The sequence below is a fragment of the Antennarius striatus genome, chromosome 2, assembly GCF_040054535.1.
Source record: "Antennarius striatus isolate MH-2024 chromosome 2, ASM4005453v1, whole genome shotgun sequence".
NCBI classification, from domain to species: domain Eukaryota; kingdom Metazoa; phylum Chordata; class Actinopteri; order Lophiiformes; family Antennariidae; genus Antennarius; species Antennarius striatus.
The window spans coordinates 27,054,441-27,078,347 of record NC_090777.1 but is presented as its reverse complement, the minus strand read 5'-3'; the positions used below and the strand labels follow the sequence as shown (position 1 = coordinate 27,078,347).

At 38.4% G+C, this 23,907-nt stretch overlaps 1 protein-coding gene across 1 annotated transcript in view; it reads right to left on the bottom strand.

Moving 5' to 3' along the window:
* cacna2d3a (calcium channel, voltage-dependent, alpha 2/delta subunit 3a) overlaps nt 1-23,907 on the bottom strand; it is a 94,601-nt gene that overhangs the window by 46,318 nt on the left and 24,376 nt on the right. The window contains exons 4-9 of the mRNA XM_068341710.1: nt 19,262-19,321; nt 8,312-8,474; nt 5,765-5,896; nt 4,834-5,045; nt 4,011-4,085; nt 131-220 (exon numbers count right to left, since the gene is read on the bottom strand). Coding sequence (XP_068197811.1) covers nt 131-220; nt 4,011-4,085; nt 4,834-5,045; nt 5,765-5,896; nt 8,312-8,474; nt 19,262-19,321 — 732 coding nt within the window. The remainder of the gene's footprint in view (nt 1-130; nt 221-4,010; nt 4,086-4,833; nt 5,046-5,764; nt 5,897-8,311; nt 8,475-19,261; nt 19,322-23,907) is intronic.

Sequence of the window (23,907 nt, the reverse complement as noted above, 5' to 3'; positions counted from 1 at the left end):
CCTTTTTTTCTCATAATATTCTGTTGACTTGAATATTAACCGTGCTGCATTAATCAATTTTATGAGCTAAACTGTTGCTTTCATGTGCACATTTGTGAATATGTGAGTGCGCTGCGGTGATATTACTTACCTCACTGAGAAGATTGAAAGCCTCGGTCAGAGCGATGTCTAACATGCCTATGCCTTGAGCGAATAGCTTGTCGAGATGCTCCCGGAAATGCTGGGAAGTAAAAGACATCAGAAGAAACTTAAAAAGGGGATTGGTTATGGTGAAAAGATAGAAACATACAGATTTAATTCATGGTTAAGAAATAACAAATATAACACTCCACAAGGGTCTAACGGGGTCTTAACCGGTGTGTGTCTGTTCACAGAAACACACTTATGAGTACATTTTTATTTTTTAAAGAGTGCATTTTTATTGTGGCAGTTAATGGTGAGTTTAATTCTGTCAGAAACCATGCAAGTCTTATCCATGTCTCATTATTTGTAACAGCCTGGAAGAAAATCACACACATGCAGATGGACACAGTCCATTACCCATCCTTTTTTAGCTACTGAGACACAGTTTGGATATTTCAGACATTTCTGTCAAAACCTGTTGAAACAGTGGGCTCGCATATACAGGTAAGCTATTATTTTGACTTTCACTTTTTCGTGTGTTGAAGTATTGCAAACCTAAGCTCCTACCGACATCATCCTCTTCCAAGTCATTCTCTTCGCAACAATTTCCCATTACTGTAACATCCTCCAGTTCTTAGCTACTTACTGATGGGAGAAAAATATTTCAGACAGTAGAGGCTAGTGAGGTAGAAAGGCCATCTGAAAGTTTTCTCACTTGGGGGGAAATGTGCGTGTACAGATACACACACACAAATACACACATCATGAGCAACGCAACACAAAATATGTGCACTAAAAACCACAATAGCATCCCTCACAACAACCCCATTTTGCATAAAGACAAAATCTTTGTGTTGATGTGGATAAAAAGGTAAATTAGTTCCAACTACTTACTGTATCCTGGAGCATAAAAATGTTTTTCTGCTATGTGTGTGTTTTTTGTGTGCGTTTGTGCATATATTTCAGTTAAGGCTGAAGTAAACTGACTTGACAGAGCTTGCTATATTCAATCGCTCTTTCAGCAGTGAACGTAAGTGGCATATCTAGAGATGGTGTGTTCACAAAGACTGTTGAATGTGCTCAACCATTTGTGCTGTACCACAAGGCTCTAAAATTCAAATACTGCAGGCTAATTTTATACTCAACATCACAGCAGTTGTCTTAATGATGCCTGACCACTGGTACAAAATAATAAACAAGACATCTTTCACTCTAACTCGGAGCTTGTATAAGCACAATTATGATAAACACATTAAGAGGAGAGTAACTGTGAGGTTAAATGAATAGGAATAACTTGTGTCAATATTAAATAAACAGCTTTTGTAAAAGATAAAATAATAATAATGTGTATCAAGCCCTATTATTAGATTTGGAAGCATGTAAATTTAAAAAAGAGTCTACAAACCTGAAATATATTACACAGCCAATGATTTACTGTCACAAACTTGTAGTCAGGTCGGTGGAGATGCTGGATTTACATGGATCAGATGAAAAAGATCAGCTAATTCAACATATGGAATGCTGTTGTTTTTTTTTTTTATCCTTGTTCCAAGCTGTTTAGGACATTTTCCAACAAACGCATACAAGGTAAGTGTCCGGGGCAACAAAAAAAAAGAGGCTCTTTCACTTTATGTGTTCTGGAAGAGGATCCCTGTAACTCTTCCTTAACAGCTGCCCATTCCTGGGAATTGGACAGCATCATTGGCTATATGATGCTTCAGGGAGTGGCAGAGAGCCACAGCCTTTAATATCAACAGCGGCCACCATCAGCCTAAGTCCATCACCTTGCTTAGAGTTTGAGAGAAGCACAACCAAGGACTACACTCTAAAAGTAAGTTACATTATGTTACTACAGTACTTTATTTCATTTACGTCTTGTTCTTATGTCCTGTAGTTGTTTCTGGTAAGTATTAGTGCTTTCTAATTTAGAGTAGAAATGGCATTTAAAAGACCTCAAATGGGAATTATACATTCATCCAGCCATCGATTTCCTTCATTTTTTAAATTCCATTTCTTGCTGGTCATGGATGTTGCAGGAGCATTTCCCAATGAACAATGGGTGAAAGGCAGGGGGACATTAACATTGGAGCCACACAAAAGCTAAACCAGTCACACACACACTCCCACCTACAGGCAATTAGGACATGACCAATCAACCTAAATTGTGTTCATAGATTGAGGACTACCTGTACCAGAAACATGTGGAATAACACAGGCGCAAAGAAGGTCAACAAAAGCATCATCAAGGCTGCAGAGAGAGCCACTAGGGGGCACTTAATCAAGAGGGCATGTCAATGGAATGGTGCTCAAACCGGACTTAATCAATCATGGTTTGGTCACCTGAGGAGTCAGAATACACAAAACACCTGATGTTCCAAGGTAACAGCACAGACAGTGCCTCAAAATATGTTTATAGGATGAATCTTTCTAAAGGCTGCCCAACAACTGTTGAGTCAGTAATGTTGAACAGCACAAAGGCTTTTCTTCAAATACCTGGATCTATACCATACGTGACCAATAACAAAGCAGTATAGATTTCCAAATTCTTTTCCTGATTAGATAAATAACTATTACATTTCCAGATGAATGAATGTCCCATGGTGTCTTGAAGCAGGTATTCATGACCTAGTTGAAGTTTGGGTATGAAATAACTGATTTTGGAGAGACGGATCAGTAAGTTTAAGCCTACAGTATGACAGTCGCTTCCTGCCTCCAGCTAAAGTGAAACACATTAGCCTTATCTGCTGGCACAGAATGCCTTCCCCTCTTAGCTGGCTGACTCACAGCATTAAACTACCATCTGGAATTAATCACATAATGCTAATCCATATGCATTAGTTTACTTAGAAATAAACATAAATTAACTTTAACACCAACAGGCGCAAACACAGATTTGAACACATGCATAATTGTGCAGTGATTATATAGTGCATGGAAAGTAGTTCTTATAAGTTAACAACTGTATCTTGAGTGTTTGACCTGGACAGGAGGTAATGGAGGTCCTGAATGTAATTCCATTGATAAACTCAATTTATGAATGGACTTTTCACTACTTTGAACAGATTAAACATTGAGGAACAGAAATCCAGAGACAGTAATATTCTTTCTGAAGTTTTCACAATAAAGGCAGGGATTCTTACATATTTTACCTGAAATACCTTGTACAAACAGTCCATTTAGTATTTTTAAACACAATAAAACATTTTAAGTTGTTTGGTAAAATTCACGTCAACTTTGCCTTAAGAAAACACAAACCATAATTAAATGAAGTTCTTTACCAATTTCCCATCGTCACTGTCAGAATCAATAAACACTATCTATATATTATGACCTATGCCGTTAGTCTCAAGAGGAGATGAGGAGCATCTTATAGATGCTTCTCATCTCTTCCTGTCTGAGATTTTACTTATTTTCAAACTTGTAATCTTCATACCCAACGAAAGTTTCCCCAAGTTACATCATGTATGGAAATGTATCTGATTTTTCACAATTCCCTTCAGAGCCACAAAATATTTTTTTTCAAGGTTAATGTCGGCAGTAGTATTCACCCAATGTGAGCAGACTCTGAGGTATAAAATCATCTGTTCCCCCAGAGTTTCCCTGTAAGGACACCAGTCTCCCGGGTCAAACCTTCTCATGCCATCTGGAAATCAGAGCACTAACACCATTTGGCTCAGTTTCTTTTTGGGGATAATGTGTAATGCACACAAGGCCTTAATGGCACAGGGCAAAGTAAAGAGGCTTCTACAACAGTTCCATGCTTATGGTTTTTGGGATGAGAAGAAAATGTTAAAAATGACGTTAATAACGAGGTCATCCCCAAGTTGTGTGAGACAGCGGTGGTACCATTAAAATTTAAGTTCATACAAGCAGAAAGAATGACTTACATCTTTGTTGGTGACATCCGCTTGAACCAGAGTTCCATTTAAGCATGGCTCCACATAATGCAGCTCCTCATTGTACTGAAAAAAATAAACCCCAACACAAAAAATAATTTATACAGAATGTACACACAGAAAAATCTGAATTTAAATTCTCCATATTATTATTATCATTATCATTATCATTATCATTATTATTATTATTATTATTATTATTATTATTATTATTATTATTATTATTATTATTATTATTATTATTATCATTATTTTCTAAGAATTTCTTCCCAAGAGTGTGACTCTCAAGTTGAAATAACAGCAACTTGAGGCACATCTTCTAAAGCTTGTGAGAGAAAAACACAATCCTTCTAATCATCAAAATCCCACTTTACTTTATTTTTCAAAGAATAATTTTCAAAATAGCATGATTATGATATCAACTGATAAGAAGGACTTTGTTCTATAGAGAAGGAGAATGGGGTTGGCAAACTGTTTTGATGTGGAATATCTCTCGACGCACACACGTGTGTTCACATGGTCACGCGCACACACTGTACCCACTCCATCAGACATAGATGCGATAACAATGGTTCAGGCGCCTACGGCGGGATCCGATCACAACTGTCTCTTTTGCAATTCAAATTTTCATTCAGCTGTCTGCTAATTGGTTGTGAGCGTGACAACAGAGAAAGCTGATTCGTTCAAGTATTTTTCCTGATCTGAAGAGGGTGAGGATGTGGACCTGTGGATGTTTGTATGACTAAATAAAAAACGTTGGAGGATTAGTGCTGGTACTCCCTTCTTATCTGTGCATGTATTTGTGCAGACTTACAGCAATGATGTTGAAAAAGTCATCATCTCCAAGAGTGTCCAGTATAGAGGAGACAGTCTGTCTTGCTATGGTCATCCTGAGACCTTTCATGCTGCCGCTGACATCCACCAAGATGATGACATCTTTCGGTGAGGTCGCGGCCTGAATGTACCACTTACGGTTACGGCAGTCAAACGCTATGACGCCGTGTTCATCTGGCTTCCACTTGATGCCTTGAGGATAAAGTGGGAGTTTTAGAGGTCAAAGATAAACAAGATAATGCACTAGTCTGGAGCTGCATAATTACCAAAGAAAAGGAAACCAAACAGTTACCTTGGCAGGAACAGAAAAAATGAGACTGTGAAATCTGTTCTTTGAGCCTCTAAGGCTTTCTAGTGAAGCGCATTGCTTTTCCTGTCTTAGCAGTAAAACGGTAAACATCTCTTTCAAAACACTTCCTTGGTCCATGGGCATTTTTATTTTTATAATTTCAAAAAAATACATCTTTATAAATTACCATGTGTGATTTCATTTGACTATCAAAAAAGCAGAAATTAAGACTCTTAATATTTTGAAAGTTGTGAATAAGAAAGAAGAAGCCTTACCACTGATTTTTTTTAAATATTTTCTGTTGCATAGAAAATATATTCACCAACTTTATTCAAGAGGCTACTTTCCTTAATTATGCTACTTCCCTTTCATTCCACTTCACCTGAAAATGGTAATTTTACCCACCGTCCTCCTCCACTATCTAATCGGCACAGGCTCTCTCACCTGTCTCTCTTTAACCCCCTCTCTCCTTTTCCATCGTCTCCCCACCCCCACCCTCCTCACCCTCTCACACCTTACAGTCTGTCAGTCACTTTGGTTTTTCAAATTGCCCCTAGCTTTGCTTTAAAGGGCAGGTGATTTACCAGCAAATAAACAATCACACATAAATAAAAGCACTTACCTGGGTACTGCCTGAAAAAGCCTTTAGCACTGCCAAAGTATTGCCATATGAGTGATGGATCTTTCTCAAAGTTATCCACAAAGACTTTATTCAAGGCTTCAGACCAGTATACTCCATTCACAATAGCAGAGTCTAAAGAAAGGGTGCGGGGAAAAAAGAGATTCAAAGACAAGCAAGAGAATAAAACAAAAAATAAATAAAAGGTCACATTGAAAGTCCAAGAAGTCATACAGTAGGACGCATACACAAAAGCCTTCAGAGAGGGATAAAAAAAGAAAGCCAGGAAAGCAGACAGACAGACAGGCAGAAAATTACTGGGAGACCATCAGACAGACAAGCACCTAATGGACAGAGAGAAAGAAAAGCAGATAACAGATTTCCCATCATCTCCTTTGCTGATAATATTGTTCTGCTGTCAACAGTCATGCCAATAAGCCATGATTGAATTAGTCGTCTGGAAGCTAGCACAGAAAAGCTCTTGATAGTAAACACCCAACCTCCTCGACAGACTCAAGTGGAGAGGAGACTGGATCTGATCCAGGCTCCATTTACACAACAATACAGTCACTTCTGGGGCAGTTTGAGTGTCTATTACAATCTAAGCTCTATTCTCCCCCTAAGCTGTCATTTAAAGTCATCTCATCTAATGCACTCCTCAGTTCAGTCCGATCAACTCCTGCGATTCCCATGTATTCACATTAGAATGTGCACTTAAGACATCAATATTATAGTAATAATAATACTCACTCTGACAATAAAATTTTGAGAAATGTGTTATGTAAGTTGACAAATGCATCAACCAGAACAATACAGGCTGAAATCAATTTCACTTTTGTCAATAACTTTTGAGAAAAGTTATTAATAGGAAGCATGAGAAGAAATCGTAGGGAGAGGGGAATTAAAATTGTGAGCATTAGTACATATCACATGTTAAAGAACGTAAAGGTGAGCGTGTGGACATTAGAGCATACATTGTGTACTCATTGCTTCAGTGGATCCACTGGACATGTTCCTGTCATGCAGCCGACTGAGATATGAAGGACTGAGTTTTGTTTTGGTTACAATGCGAGTTTAGAAGATCAATGTTTGAAAGAGTGCATTCTTCCTGCAATTCATCTCCAGTGGCACGCAGCTCTTCGCAATCATGGACTTAACTTCTAATCCATCACTGCTGCCACCAAACCATTTAAAGAGCACAGGCTTGTGGCTCTTCAGCAGGGTAATATGTGGATCAGGTAGCAACAATTTGGCTGCTATGCATGTGAAAAGTAAAGCATGAAGGTAATTCTTTTAGAAAACAATAGCGCACCTCGTTCGACTCTCCCAAGCAACAACACAGGTACATCAGACATACTTAACACGGACTGCACATTCCTTTTTTGGTATCCGAATGGCTTTACGGAATTGCTAATTCTTGCCTTTAAGATTCGTATACGTCATCCCACCTCTTGTGTGTCATTTTACACGGTGCTAATGCTAGCCTTTTGGCTGAAAGTAAATTACTGAAAATATTCCAATCAGGTCAGCGCTTCAGACAACACAACAAAAACAGCACGATTTAGTGTTCACAATAGTGACAATGCGGTCTTGGTCATGGCTCTAAATTGTTGTTGCTAATTCCTGTTTTATTTTATAACAGAATTCATTTGTCATTTTCATGCTTTCTTTTTTTTTGTTTTCCCGTTGGTTCCCCTTGTAGTTTTCCCTTGTAGTTTTCCCTCTTTATTTTCCCTTCCACCTGGCCCCAGGTGTCTGATCTTACTTTGTACCACATTTTGAACTGAACATAAAAGTATTAACTGATGCACAGATGTTTCTAAATTGATTGCAATATAGTGTGGTTTTAAAAATAGCTTTAAACTTTTCATTCACCGTTTAGTTAGTTTTATTTTTCTCACGCTGGGTACTGATGACCTCACTGCAGTCCTAGCGAACACTTTTACTTTATGACTGCTCGCGAACAAAACCTGCACATTAAAACTCCTTAAGATCACTATCTCTCTCTCTGCCATTCTAATTTGTGTTTCTTTTCTCTGTACCTAGCTGTAATTAATACATTGTGCTGACTTCCCATCACTCTGACTTAACCTACTTTCTCTCTCATTTACTTTATCCTCTCTCTAACTCTTCATAATTTCTTTTCCTTTGGTAGCTAGGTTAAGCTGATGTGACATTTCCTCTGTCCACTGAGCTTTGTACAAGGCTGTGACTTCATTGGTTGGACTTGAATGGATGGTTAATTTGTCAAATATCTGATTATTTAACTCTTAATTAAGACAGTGTGTGGTGGGGATGATAAAAAGATTTACAATTATAATGAACTCAAATCCTTCTCCTGACACAAATGTAAATTATTGTTCATCAGCACACATACTAGCTGATGGACTCATTGATCTTCATTGTCAGATTGGGGCTTCAAATATTCGAATTATTGAATTATTCAAAGAAATCAATTTTAAAGGTATTGCGATACATTTGTTTTTATAGGGACGGCATTAATATCTTTACACACATTGTTTTATGAAAAATGAGTGTCAGTAAACATACCTTTGTTGTACATGTTGGTGGGCACCTGTACCACGCTCAGACTGAGATTGACTGAAAGGTTGTTAAAGTGGTCGTTGGGCTGCAGGATGAATTCCCCTCCCAGCTCCACACTGTTTCCCACTTCATCCACCTCATTGATCAACACTGCATTGAAGTATTCATACTGGAGATCAGAGGAGATAAAAGGAGAGACAGTGATGTGATCCCGTATGCAGTGAATCTGTGAAAACACTTAGAGTCAGACAATAGTTTTCCCACTGAGATAAACTGAAGCCTTGGATCTTCTCAGACATTCATGTTATTACATTGGAAAAGTGCTTCCTCAACAAATTTCTCCTCAGCACCAAGACTCCCCTCCTCATCAGACGCTGCATGCATTGCTCTGCCACCACCTTATTTTTAGCATTGCGCATACTGGGGAGACTATTAATAAATCATAGAGCTGTATAAATATAGAGCATGTGGTTGCTGGCATCCAAAAGGCAGTGAAGTCTGTGATATCTCACAGGAGCACAACCTGAAAATACTGGTGTCCATAAAGAACCCGTCACATCAAAACGGACAAAGTTACTCAAGTGGGAAAAACTAAGATTCAGCATAATGAAAATAATAACATACATACAATTTATTATATCTTTGTATGTTTACACATAAATGGACAACGTATAAAAACAGTAAGACTTAGTACTAACTGGAAACTTCAGGTCAAGACGTACAGTATCACATGCTTTTTAAGGGGTCACCCACCTTTATAAATTCAGCATCTGCAGTTCAGTGTTAAATAAAAAGACTCGTGAATCATATTGTGCGTGCTTCACTGCAGAAGCACAGGTGCAGTGCAGTCATTTTTATTATCATGGCCTACTTGTAAGATTGTGTCCTTCCCTCTTATTTGTTAATACTTTTTTCTCATTTCAAATCAATTTCAGAGAAGTTTTGAAATCTAAACCCAATTACAGTTCACTTTACTGAGTTTGGCATTTAAAGATGATCTTTTGTTATCTTTGACACATTTTCAGCTGGGATAGTGTGCTGTCAAATGATGGCTGATGTAGAACAACCTTTATGTCCTCACTTAAATATATTTTACTGCTCTTGATGTCAGTCACAAAGGCAGCAGCAACAGCTCAGGAGGTGAACGCATGGCTTGAGGCCACATTGATCCCTTTTATAATGACAAAGAAGACAGCAGCTGAAAAAGGGCCTCTGAGGAGACTGGATTGCTTTTCTCAAGAGTCCAATACAAATCCTTAGAACATGTGTTCATTCAGAGGGGACATACACTCCGGACATTTAGATACAGCAGGTCCAAAAGGATGAACTGGCGCAGGGAAAAACATATAGAAGATATTTAAAGTTTATTAATCACCAGTCATACTCCAGTCATACACTCCTTTTTCTACATATCTCACTAACCACACTACCCAGCTCTCTTCATCTGAGCAACCATTAACATTCATTCATCGAGGTAAAAATTTTCCCAGTACCTCCTGAGGAGCACCATCATCCCTTCAGCCTGGTGCAGAACACAGATAAAGTCATCAATTAGGCAAGCAAACGCAGTGCCTATCATTGTAATTAATCATTCCTGATTAAGCTTATTAGCTTTTTATCAAGGGGAACATTGCCATTTCAAGGTGAGTGAGCACCGTGTTGCAAATTTCTGCCAATTATGTCCCCTTTTTTCTATACACCTGTCTTTCTCATCATTTGTGTGGGTACCAAAAACTTAAAATGTGTTTCCAAAGGAAAATCCTCTGTACTTTTAGTATGAACGGTTATGAAAAATATTAGTTTTAAAAATGCACAAGCTCATAGTAAGATTCAATAATCACACACATGCAATAGCAGACAATGGTTCTTCAGTCAATATTTGGCTATGTCAGTACAAATCATCAGTATGCAACTCACTTGTGGGTCTTGACCCCAGAAATTGAGAAAATGTGATTGACATTGACCTTTACGATTCTTTGGATATGAGCCATTTTCTCTATTCAGTGCGTAATCTATTTTTTTCAGTGGACAGGATGAACAGAATTCTAATTACTGTAGTCTACTTTTGAGAAGGGCATTTTATTTACCTAAAGTCATGTGGTGTCATTTTAAGGAACAAACTTGCAAACCTGATCAGAGAGGAAACTGTGAATGAGGGGAATCACTATTACTGAGGAAGGATAGCCTCACAACATGTAAGAAGGCCCTTCTCTCTGCTAAAGCAGCCACTGCTTAGCATTAATACAGAACAATAAGAACTTATTTCTCTTTCACACTGCTGCCTAATGGACCCGTCCTACGGAGTGTGATCCCTCATCCGTGGTACTCCCAGAGGTTTTGCTCTCCCCGCCAATAGGGTGTTTATGGAGTTTTTCCTCATTCGTTTCAAAGGTCAAACGGTACCTATGTTACTTACAGACTGTAAAGCTCTCACAGGCAAACTTTCATTCATGAAGTTGGGCTGTAAATATAAATTTTGATTGATGATTAGTTGATTGATCAAAAATGAAGCAAAGATTAAGATTATTGGTTAAGTATAAATAAACCTAATCAATATGATTATACTAAAAAATGCTAAATACATGTGAAAGGTGTATTCTCACAGTGATGATAATTACCATGTGTCCCTAGTATTGTGGAGCAAGACTACAGTTTTTCAAACATTATTTTTGGCCTAAAATATACAGAAAAAGAAAAAAAAGTGACCTACATTCATTATATCCTTTTTTATTTATGCTGTATATGTTGTGTTGTGTTTGTCTCTATGTGTAGGAACTGATTTTTAATACATGGATGGACCTTGATGATTGCTAGAGCTTGTCAGCATTTGAGCTGTAATCAAAAGCACAGTTGCGTCTGCAGCGGGTGTCTCATGACATAAAATCTTGTGAGGTCGCAGGACTGATGACCTTCAGACAGTAGATAACTGGCACAGTTTCTCAAAGAAATATTGGAAGCTTTCCCAATCTGATTCTTTTTCTGCATCTGACCTCTATCCTTCTGGCAACTGTATCTTTATCTCCTGCCAAAGATGGGTATGGTGTCTGGAGAAAGCCTTAATTAAAACCAATTATCTTCTTTACAGCCTTTCCAGGTCAGTTTTACTTCAGTGGAAAGTTTGACCAGAAATATATTAACTCATTTTTAATGAAAAATAAATTAAAAGGCTAATCAGCTAAATGCTGCCATTGTAGAAAAAACACTGACTGTCAATAAAGATGGTCTCAAAAAACTGTATTATTAGGATGCTTTTAAAAAAAATGAAAAATAGACAACCAAACACACATACTCACGCATAGTGTCTGGATTCAATGCACCTGCAGGCCTCATTGAACCCTCCTGCTGTTCTCTTTCTGCCACATTCTCAGGAGTACCTGTTCTGTCATTTGTATTCGCTTACTTTGTCTCTCCCTTGTGACCTGAATCCTCTCTTTCCTTTTCCACCTTAGTCTGCCTCCTTTTTCCATTTGTTCACTATTATGCTCATAGTTCTCATGGGGTTGACCCTTTTGACTGTTTCTACCTCCCATCTTGCTGCCTTTGTGTCTAATCTTTCGTCCCTTTCTGTGAGACTACTGGAATGAGGAAATTAGATAAATGTTGGTCTCCTAATAAAGATACCAGTAACTTCAGCACTTAATTGTTTGAAAGATATTTGTTCCTCAACATGTAAAAAAAAAAAAAAAGTCAACATACATGTTAGTTGATTGAATTCACACATGGACACACAGTGCAGTAAGTTTTATGATGGCAGTGTCTGTGAAGATTCTCTGATGCCCAGGTAATGGTTGAAGAAAGTTACCTTAAAGTCCAGTTGACTTTAATCCACACAGAGATCTACTTTGGCAGTAATCACTTCAGGACCCAAAAACCATCTTCCAGTAATTTGACTCAGAGAAAAGCGACTAAAATTTTAAAGATCTTACTGCTCTATACTTTTTAGTAAATGTCTTTAAAGGCAGTGAGAGAAAAGGGATGGTAGCAGAAAACATTACCAGAAGTATTTGTAGTTGAAATTATGGAGAATATAAAGTTTTTAAAAAGATGAGAGTTTTTGAGTTTACAAAGTCTTTTTTAAATTCACAGCATGTGGGTTTTAATTTTGATTAAAATCGCACCGATCGGCTTTTTAAGTTCCAAAAGTGTGGGAGGGAGTGTGGGAGTGTGAATGGAGTCAGGGGCAAACTGTCGAGTATATGAATTTGAGTGCATCTGCATCAACTGTGTGTGTGTGCGTGTGTGTGCGTGTGTGTGCGTGTGTGTGCGCGCGCGTATGTGTGTGTGTGTGTGTGTTAGTGTGTGTGTGTGTGTGTGTTGCACGCGCACGCGTGCACGCTGTCTGTGGGAATGTTTGTGGATGAGTCTGAGTGTGGGTGTATGTGTTGAGTAAGTCAATTATGGAATCCAAGCATTAGAGTGAAGGAGTTCCCAGTGCCACTAATGCAGTCCCTGATCATAGTGTTAACAACCTGATCTTTAATGCTGCAGTGCATTATGCTGAGAGATTGCAAATGTTCAGAACCCACTCACTTAGTGTGGCGCAGACAGAGGAGAGGATAAGTTGGTTGTATATATTATTGATTCCATATGTTTGCGTCTTCTAAGCTGCATTATTACTGACGGGCAAGCAGTAAACTCTGTACAATTCTAATTATGTGTGAAATATTGTCATAATAACCCTTTCTGTTACTGAATTAAGGTATAGAATAAAAGACAAAACTCTTACAGTCAATTTGACTCATGACCTCTACCAACTAATAAGACATACAACAATTTGCACAGTAAATATTTCTCAAATGTCAAATTCATCAATGTAGCCTATAATAATCTAAAGTTACAAAATGCTTTCCATGACGCAATCAGTATTTTATTTTAAAAAATCAAAAAGTTCAACAAAAGTGCAATAAGATTGGATATTTAGAGAAGTAGTAAATAACCATGTTGACAACAATAGAGTTCATAAGAGACTAACCTTTAATTTTTAAAGCTAAAACATATATTTTTTAGACTTTAAATATGTATATTGACTATATCAAAATAAATTGAAATATTGAAAATATTGAGCCACGCAACACTTGGATCTACAGTGTGCCATCGTTACTCACGGATGATGTGTTCAAGGAACCACACGTGAATAACAAAATTTGCAATATAGCGACAAACTATTTATCTTATTATTTACGCTAATTTAAACATTATTGAACCGTCCCCATACTGATATTAAACCACCTTCTATATGTGTTATCTTTTCTCATACTCTAATAAATTGTTTAAAGCAATTTTTGTGTCTCACAGAGTCTGAGATTCACGAAACATGGCGCACTTCTGGATGCCGTCAGCCAATACAGTGCGTGTACGGCATCACGTGACGGCTGACCAAAAATCAGCGAGGAAGTGAGGTCGCGAGTGTTGATACACAAATGCGCAAGGGCACACTGTATACTGTATATGTTTAATTTCTGAAAATATAAACTAATCTTTTGAGCTGAAAATGGCTGATTATACAACAAACAGATGACCAGAAAAACAATTGATGACTATTAAGACACTATGTATGTACATACTACGGTACTTCTGTCTAGCACTGTGATGCCTCTTTTTCTTCAGTTGTCTTCATGCAAAGTATAAAAATAAATTCAAAATTAATATTAATTTAATTAATGGGCTCACAGACAGTAGTAATGAAGCAATTCAAACGAGTGAATTAAATGAAATTCAATTAAATGTAAGAAATGTTATAAAATATTGCTAACAAGTGAGGCTTGTATTAAATTTGTAACAAGATATAGTTATTTCTAACTTTAAATACAATCAAATCACTGCAATTATTAAAATGAGTGTCTGCCTTGGTGGCAGAGTTATTAAGTTAAACTGTTGGAGTGTAACTCGCCTATTGCTTCTACTTAAGCATTTGTGTAATTTTTAAAATTATAGTCTTCATTATAATGGTCAGAATAATGATTTCCAGAATCAAAATGTGTAAGGCACAAAGACATGCCTCCTCCTACAGCATTAACCAAATGCAGGCAATGGCTTTTGATAAACAGTTTCACTGCAGAGTACAACAGTGAGTCAGTGGCCTCAGGAAAAGAGGCTGTGAATCTAATGTGTGAGCGGGTCTGACCATGCTGCTCCAGCCTCTGGTCTTTAGACTCTCCTTTCCACTTGACTCACCTCTTCTCATCAACCACCGCCCTACTCTCCTTCTTCACGAGTGAGAAAGAGGAAGACACCACTACCGGAGTGTGAAAAAGGTGACTAAAAAACAGCCTTGGGCATGCATAGGAGAAATCAATGAACAAACAAGACAAAAGATTGATAAAAATTCATACTCGGGGACTCATACTTGTGCAAAAGTTCTTATTCGTGAATCTTATACGTCAAGCTCACCCACTCTGACAAAAAAGTAACCAAGCTACCACTTGAGTCTAAAAAGCCCATTACAGGAGGTGTGCTTGTGCGTGCGTGTGCGTGTGCATGCGTGTGTGTGCATGTGCATGCGTGAGTGTGTGCATGTGTGTGTTCACCAGACTGACATACACAGTCATCTCTTCATTAAACGCCTTAGATTAAACAGCGTTTGCCGGTAATAATAAAAGCAAAGTGTCAAATCAACAAGACGGTGCCCACCTCTCTGCTATCTATGGTAATACCCCCGACAGGGGTCTATGAGAGTAAAGGTGGAAGAAGCACTTCTCTCATACTGTACCCTCTAGACTGGCTCTATATGTTCAGTCAACATCAGGTTTGGCAATTGACTGCTTGTTACCAACCTCCAAGGAAGGATTTCATTGGCTGCGTAGGGCATAGGAGACTGCTCTCTGCTTTCCTATTTTCAGAATGTAAGCACTGCGGGTAAAGGAGCAAGGGAGGAAAATCGCAGCAGATTACCGTGCCAATTTCACATGGAAGCAGAAGAGCTCTGGAAAGGATAGATAAGAAAATTCCTATCAAACCGCTGCCAGCCAAATATGTATCCAATAGCAAGGAAAAAAAAAAAACAACAACTCACAAATATTTTATAATAAACACCCGCATAGTGATGGAGGAGGTTTCACCCTACAGCGTACATGGGGAATTTTTAGCACAGCTGGTGATAATTACTATCTATTTACCACGTTCAGCAGTAAAAACCCCTATTATAAATATTATAAATGCCACCATCAGAGCCATTCAAAAACACACACGCACACAAATACATACAGGTGTCTCCATAAAGGGCTCACAAAATTGCATACATGTCTTAATATTCCAACATGTAAACAAAAACAGAAGAAAAAAAAATTACAGCAATTTTTTTCTCTCATACTGAAAGAATGCTAAATGCGAAATTAGCGAAATTCCCACATGTGGTTGGACGTTCCGGCCCCTACGCCTTTTGGGTGGCAAGAGAAGGAGGGGATGGGGGCAGTTATTATTTTATGTGTTCCAGAGATTGTATTGTTGACATGATGGCATGGATAACAGATGAGTAAATCACTATATTTAAAATAAGTTTAATATCTTGCAGCGAAGACAATCATCACATTAATTATTGTTAAACGATTAATGACAAAGTTTATGACAATTTTTTTTTTACTTTGGCAAGAAGTACATTTTTTCCTGTAGTGTAGAAATATACAAGTACTGACTGACAGTAATATGTTACATAGTTGGGCTGAAATGAGTGTGGCTCATGGAAACACACAGGTCCATTTACTTTCCTTAACTTTATTGTGTTTATTTCATTTCTATACATTTGAAATGCTTCACATTACTGGTGAAAATATGTCCTCTTGAGATGAGAGAACATATTTGGATAATGGTATCTCACTCCGTCCTAGCATGGTAAAACATTACATTAGAATATAGGATCTTCATCTATCAGTATCTGTTCTGTGGCTGTGTCATTAATGCTGGTAAAAGCAACACTTACTTAGATGGACTCATCTCATCGGCTCCAAGGAATTACTGGCATGAAGCACCGCTGTTAGCCCACACAATATTACTGCCCCCCGAGCAACATGTGACACTCACCGTGACAGGCAAGCATCATCATGATGTGTTTGTGTGTGTGTGTGTGTGTGTGTGTGTGTGTGTGTGTGTGTGTGTGTGTGTTTGTGTGTGTGTTTGTGTGTTTTCAGTATGTATGCACACATTTAGCACATACTGCAATTACTCTGCAGCTGCAAACCAACTGTTTTGTTATCGTTTTTCTGACATGTGAAGGTGTGTTTCAGTATCGCTAAAGCCTGGTCTCTTGCAAATGTCTTTGATGTCAGCAGAAAATGAGTAGATACAACCTACATTCACAGATTCACAGACACACGCAGGGTAATTCTGCAATGAAATGCCACAATTTTCTCTACTGGCTGATCTCCTGGTGTACTTGTTGATTCAACTGGTGATTGATAGATTTTCCAGAAAGGTGTTCAAGCACAGAGTGAACTGCTGCAATCAGATGTGGGTGCTTCTGCAGGTGGAGTAAATAGGATTTTCAGATAGCAAAAAAAAAACAGACTTTTTTCCAATTTAAAAGAAATCCTATTTTTCAAAACATAACACTGTTATTATTTATAAGATACAGTTTTGTGCATAAATGAGAGTGGTGGAGAAGGAAGAGTGAGGCTACAGGGAGAAGAAATAGAGATGGTGGAGGACTTTAAAAACTTGGAATTAGAGCAATTACCACACTCACCAGAGCAATGGTGAGTGTGGTAAGAAGTTGAAGAAACAGATCCAAGAAGGCTTGAACAGGTGGAGGAAAGTGTCAGGTGTCTTATGGGACAGAAGAGTCTCGTATAGAATGCAGGGCAAAGTTAATGCGACAGTGGTGACACCAGCTATGATGGATGGATTGGAGACAGTGCCACTGAACAGAAGACAGGAAGCCCAGCTGGAGGTGGTGGAAATGAAGATGTTGAGGTTCTCTCTAGGAGTGACCAGGATAGGATCAGAAATGTTTCAAGGCTACTAAATTTTAGGAAGTTAGCTGCCATCTTGGTTTATGCAACCATCATTACATAAAAAATTAAGTATTCAAATCCCTATCTATCGAGAATTATTTATTTGCTGATAAACAGCTCTAGTTATCTATCTTGAATATTAAACTGGATGCAAATCCAAAAGGACACAAAACAGTAGAGTAAAATGTGCTCCACTTTGAATCTCTGTTGACGTGTAACTGAGAACATCCCTTCGAACATTCGTAGAGGGAATGTGGAGAATCAAAGTGTGACAGAAAAGGAAAGGGAACGGGTGCGATGGGGGGGCAGAGCTGGACAGCAGTCAGTGGTTGAATTTAGTGATTGATCCTTTTTAATGGCGCGTGACAGCAGGACCCTGTGGGCATTCACTGCAATGCCTTTAAGAGCTGACAGAGTAAACACACAGTTGCTGCCACAGGCACACATAACATACACTCTACAGACTTCATAAGTAGTTTAGCAAAAAATTCTACCCAGTCAGCTTAGCATCATATTTCCTCCTTTAAACCCAAGTTTCTGCTGTCGCTCCTCCTACTTTAATAAACTCTGTCCTGAGATCTGCAGCAAACTCAGAAACATCACAAGTGCATTTCTTCAACCTCTCTCTCTCTCTCTCTCTCTCTCTCAAAGACACACACACACACACACACACACACACACACACACACACACGCACAATGGAAAGCTGCACTCTAAAAATTAAAGCTGCTCAAATGGATTTGAGGCAGAACCATGAGAGCAGAGGCTGGGTTTGGGGGTGTGCATGCAGATATGATTAGCTGAATGCATTTGCCCAAGTCTGCAGAACTGAGGATGGGACTCCGAGGGAATAATTTCAAATTTGAATAAAATGTGGAAATGATATAAAAATATAAATAATGCAGAATTAGTTTTCAGGCTCAAAAAAGTAAATTGCGGAATAAAAATATGAAAGATAAATTGCTTTTACCTGTAACAAAATAAATGATGTTTTCTACATGCATTTTAATTGTTAGGTATTAGTACAGTGTAGTCATAACTGAGAGATGGCAGAAATAAAACATTAAGATCATATAGGGTGTATGTCTTTTGATAAATAAATAGACGATACATCAGCATTTTCAGTATTTATGAAAAAAAAGAAACTTGTCGGAAGCCAATTTTTTTTTTTGTACTGTGATGATCAAACACATTTTCTGCCCATGTGTATCAACGTTCTCATAAAAGCGAAAAAAAAAAAAACTACCTCTGATGCTCTTTGTACCATTTAAAATCCAGTTCTCTGTCAAGTTCATTAGATTCGGAAAGCTCATTCTAGATTCTGAATTAAAAGTAATGGATGACGTTGAAAATTCCTCATGATCTGCTGATATTCCTGATCCACCCGGATATATACATACCTATCACACATATGTGAATGACATCACACAACAATGCCAACAACTGTCTCAATGTGATGTCAATAGTTCACGGATTGCAATATCAATAAATACAATAGATCAATTAATGCACAGTATGCAGTTGCAAACAGATGTTAAAGGGAAATTGTTGCTTTTTATTACCTTGGGATTAATTGTGCCCAACAATCATTACATTACAGAGAAAAAAAACTTTTATTTTTATAACACATTTTGTGCACATATTTGTGGGCACATCTGCTCCTCTGAGTCTGTGAGTGAATTCCGATGGTAGAAGCCTAAGACATATGCTGACAATATAATTGTAATGAGATTTAGAAGACAAAAGACTGTTAAGATGTGTCAAGTGAATCAAACTACTGAACGGGATTGCCTTTTCTCAGTGTCTCTCCACTGTTGTGTTTACAGAGGTCTTTGTCATTCACTGGGCGCATTCTCTCACGAATCTCTAAAGCACTGGCTTCTGAAGGACAAATTATTTTTAGAGGGATTTAATTATTAAGCTTACAAACACAGGGATTAACTGCGTTGACTGCAATAATTTTTGTCTGCTCAGAATACACTGTTATGCCTTTATCCTTGTTTATCCATACCTGTAAGTTTGGATCATCCTCGTGTTGTAGATGAGCTTCTTCTGCCGCCTCTACCAGTTTCTGGAGAAGGACAGGGAGAGGAAGAAGATGAAAGAATAAATGCACTAGTTTTAATATTAAAGTAAGTATATACATTGGTCGAAAAACAGTGGAAACATTCATGCTTTACGCCTGACTTTATGTGTACATCCTTCAATGCTAGAGCAACACTCCAGCTCTTCACCGCAGACATACTGACATAGATACCAGAGGGACATTCGTCTATGTTGTTGAAACAGGCTATTTTCCTAAATGGATCAACATGCGTCTCATACAAAAATACAAATGCATACAGAACATAGACACACGGTCATCACTCTCTTACTGCTATCATTTTTTATACTGCTGTATACTGATCCCCACGGGGAAATTATTTTTCCCCTCTTATATATCACACACATATATGTGTGTGAGCAACACACACACACACACACACACACACACACACACACACACACACACACACACACACACACACACACACACACACACACACACACACTTCCTTCCTCTCATGCCTCGAGGCATGAGAGGAAGGTAGAAAGGCAGGCAGTACAAAGGGCCCAACAAGCAACTTGTGGGGGTTGGTGCCTTGCTCAAGGGTACCTCGGCAGTGCACAAGAGGTGAACTGGCCTCTCTCCAAATACAATACTTTTGATTCAGGCTGGTCTTGATCTGACCACCCCTCTAGTCCCCAAGCCAAGACCTATTAGACTGAGCTACTGCCGCCCTTGGGATGCCTGTTGAGGGATGCAGGTATCCATGAGCCTGTGCATGTGTTTTATGTTCTGTTATATTCAGTTTCCTCCTCATTCAAACCGTCATATGCTGAAATCAATTTAGCCTGATTCATGGACATCATTGTGAAATACAAGTTGCCTATACCCAAATTATATAAAGTTCTAGCTAGGAAAAAAAAGTTGGAATCAAGAGGAAAAAGATGCCACTGATGTAAAGATTTATCACAGCTCACACAGGTTTCCACCCAAAGTCCTGCACCCAAGATCGTAAAAGCAACAAGAGAATGGAGGGCACGATTACTGCATTTCAAGTAAAGCAAGGAACATCCAGACACATCAAGAACTCTACATACTGAACGACTGAGAGAATTCCTCCACCAAGAGTGGATGGAACAACAAAGCTAATATCCAACTGGGCATAGTGGTTGTGGATAAGCAGCAGAAGAGAGGACAAATGATACATGTAGCAATATGTGTATATATGTCTGTGTGCTGTCTGATGCCAACTCAATCATGGATTGTGAAAGTAATAATGTCTGGCAGCATTTCAAACAGGCTAGAGGAGAAGGATCTGATGGAAGGACTCCGGTCCCTGATTAACACCTCAACTCTCAAGCATAGCCTATCTCTCACACGCCTACAATCAATTCTTTCAATTCACAAATGTGATACGCTTGGTATGTTCTCATACTAAGTCGGTTCTCTCATTCACAGCTGGTCCTGGTTGTCTATGAGTTTCGGTAATGTACTTCCATTCCACATTTCCATTCAAATAGCCTAACTCATAAAACTACTGCAATCAGCAAGCTTATTTCAGCTGCGCCATGTGCAAGGTTGTGCATGTGTGAGTGTGTGTGTTTGTGTCTGTGTGTGTCATACTGTTGCTGTTGTGTATGCAGACAGGCTGAATTTGGAAGCACACATGGAAATCTGAAGCCTGCACCATAGCAACACACCTGGCCACTGTATATTCTTTGCTTGGTTGGCTCCCTTTAGTCACTGATATCAGATGTATGGTTGTTGTGTTTTCTTCCTGGACACAGTGGATGCCTTTGTGCTGTATTTTCCCTTTTAAAGGCACAAAAACCCATCAGGTGAATCTGCTAGAAATCCGCAATAAAGCATTGTGTAGGTGCAAACCAAGATAAGATAAGTGGTATAAAGTGAGGATGAGAGAGGAATGGGAAAACAATATTCTCTGAATGTCTCAACGCTTGGCCTGATGCTCCCAGCGAAATGTCAGACGGTGCCTGTGAAGTCGACGTCGATAGTAACAGACATTTCAGCATTTATGAGTGGCTGATGCTGCGCCTTGGAGTGTGCGAGTGTAAATGTTTTCTCAGCAGGTATATGTGAAGATAATATGAGAGTATGTGAGCAGGCTGGCACTGAAATGAAACTCTATTGTATGCATGTGTAGTATGTATGAATGTATAGAAATTGTACTTAAATTTCTGCTTTTAATACAGCCTAATGTAGACATGTCCAACAAGGCAGTCAGAGACTGCCTTGTTGGACATTTTATGCCTCTGGCTTCCTGAAAATGTTGCTTTTTGTTTCGCGATTATATCTCATCAGGTCTCAGTGATGTGTACCTGAAAAGGTATAAAAGTCAAAATTTGACTTTGACCTCAATTTTCAAGGTCAAATGTTGTGATCTAATTTTCATCCCCTTGCCTCCCTGAATATAATGCCATTTGTTTTATCTTTCTATCTTATCCAGTCCCTAAGATAAGTGCAAAAAAATGTACAAAAGTTGAAATTTGACTTTTCTAAAAGTCAAGGTCATCGTCTCTTTTTCATCCCCTTTGCTGCCCGAGTAATGTGCTTTTTGTTCCATCTTTCTATCTGCAAATGTTGTGAAGATATTTGGTGGACTGACAGACGGACAGACGAACACACAAACATTGACAATTACAAAACATCACCGCCCCGGGGGATGTAACAAGCATTTACCCTTGACTGCACATTATTGAACTGTTAAGCACTTGATTCCCACCTTCAGAAAATCTTGTTCTTTTTTTTGTTGCAGTGTTTGTTTTTTTTACCTCAGTGAAAAGTGTGAAAAATTACTTGCATGGTCTTAAAATCTTGTCTTGTTTTTTTTTCTTCTTCAAATTAGAGACACAAGAACAATGCATGGGTATTTAAATTCTGCAGGATCACCAGCCTGAACACTCCAGGTGGTTTGTTTGTCTTTGTTGTGTTGCTATGATTGTAGACAAATGTATGAGCTGCCTGTGTTTGTGTATATTGAAATGTCTTTTTTTTATCAATAGGTGTAGCTGCCAAGGTGTAAGATGCAGTTAATAAAGAGAAAATGACTTTTTTCCTGAAGTCATCCTACCACGACTCAGGCTCAACATGAGGTGACAGCAATAATTAAACTGACACAGTCACAGGCGATGGCCCCGTTGTGTCCCCAAAAAAGCATACACACTAACCAAAAACTCACAGACACACAGACACACACACACATAGACACACACAGACACACACAGACACACACACACACACACACACACACACACACACACACACACACACACACACACACACACACAGTGCATACACATTCACAATCCTCTATGTTAGTTGACAGAGTAAAAGTGGAATTTCCGAGGCTAACAAGACTTACCGTTATGGCTGAATTAGATTTAATCAGGCTAAAAAAACAGATTCTGACATCAGTATTTGAGTGCAGATACCTGATAAATCTTTGAACGGTCTTCTGTTTCACCTCTCATCCAAGATGATTCTTACAGTCATTTAACTCTTCCGAGGCTGTTAACACATTGTCACTCATTAACCTCCCATGTTTACAGTTGGCTGAAGAACACAATTATGGGTTGTTGGGGTCATCGAGGATGTTTTAACAACCTCAGAAGAGTTTAAGTGTCTGTATTTACCAACAGTTAGATGAAGAAACTTTTTGGATGAGAGTGACATTTCAAACCTGAAACAGAAATCCAGTTGCTTTGCATTCAACCTGTCCAAGAATTAATATGATGTATGATGTATCTCTGTCAGTATCTTTCTTTGTTACAGTTTGTTTGATTCTTAAGTCTGACTGGAGTGGTGTACTTCATGTGTGATTCCATGTTCTCTTAATTCCATTTTATCTACAGCAGTTAAATCCAACCACAGGAACCAATGCACCATGTAAGCTGCATTGCTAGGGCTGTTTGTGATGCTTCTGCGAAAGATCTAAGGTATGGAACAAATTAATAAAATTCAGGATTCATAAAATATATCAGTGTTTTGCTATATTTGAGTACATCCCTATAAAGAGGATCCCTGCCAAGAGTTTGAATAGTTTCTAGTGAACGTTGTTTCATCGGAACAGAAGCATACTTCCTGATTTCCTTTGTATAAGTAAAAGCTCTCAGCTGAACTGAACACAATATACTTCTCCATTTAATTATCTTTCTACCTTTTCCCTATCCCCCATTCCTCTGACATTTGCAGTGATCTAAACCCTTTTATTATCTGGTATCTGTGATTATGATTTGCCTGACAGAGGACTCCGCTTGTTTACACATTCAAAAGTTCAAGAATGATTCCCTTCATTTAGCCGTCAGCTTGATTGGCTTGTTGGTCTTGTACTGAATGTGCTGTGCGGTAGGTTTCCTGGAGTTTGAAGCCGCTGACCTTAACAAATGTGTATCCATTATGAATGCAACACTAAAGCTGTGAAAGTCAGAGAAACCTGTCATATATAGCTGAGCTTCAAAAACAAGTGCTGTCAGCAAAGTACAGGGGCTGGTGGCTGTTTTTGACTTATGTGGGAAGTCTTGGATTTTTTTATTTTTTTATTTATTTTTTTTAAGTAGTGCATTTAGACTTGCTGCAAATTCTCTCCAACC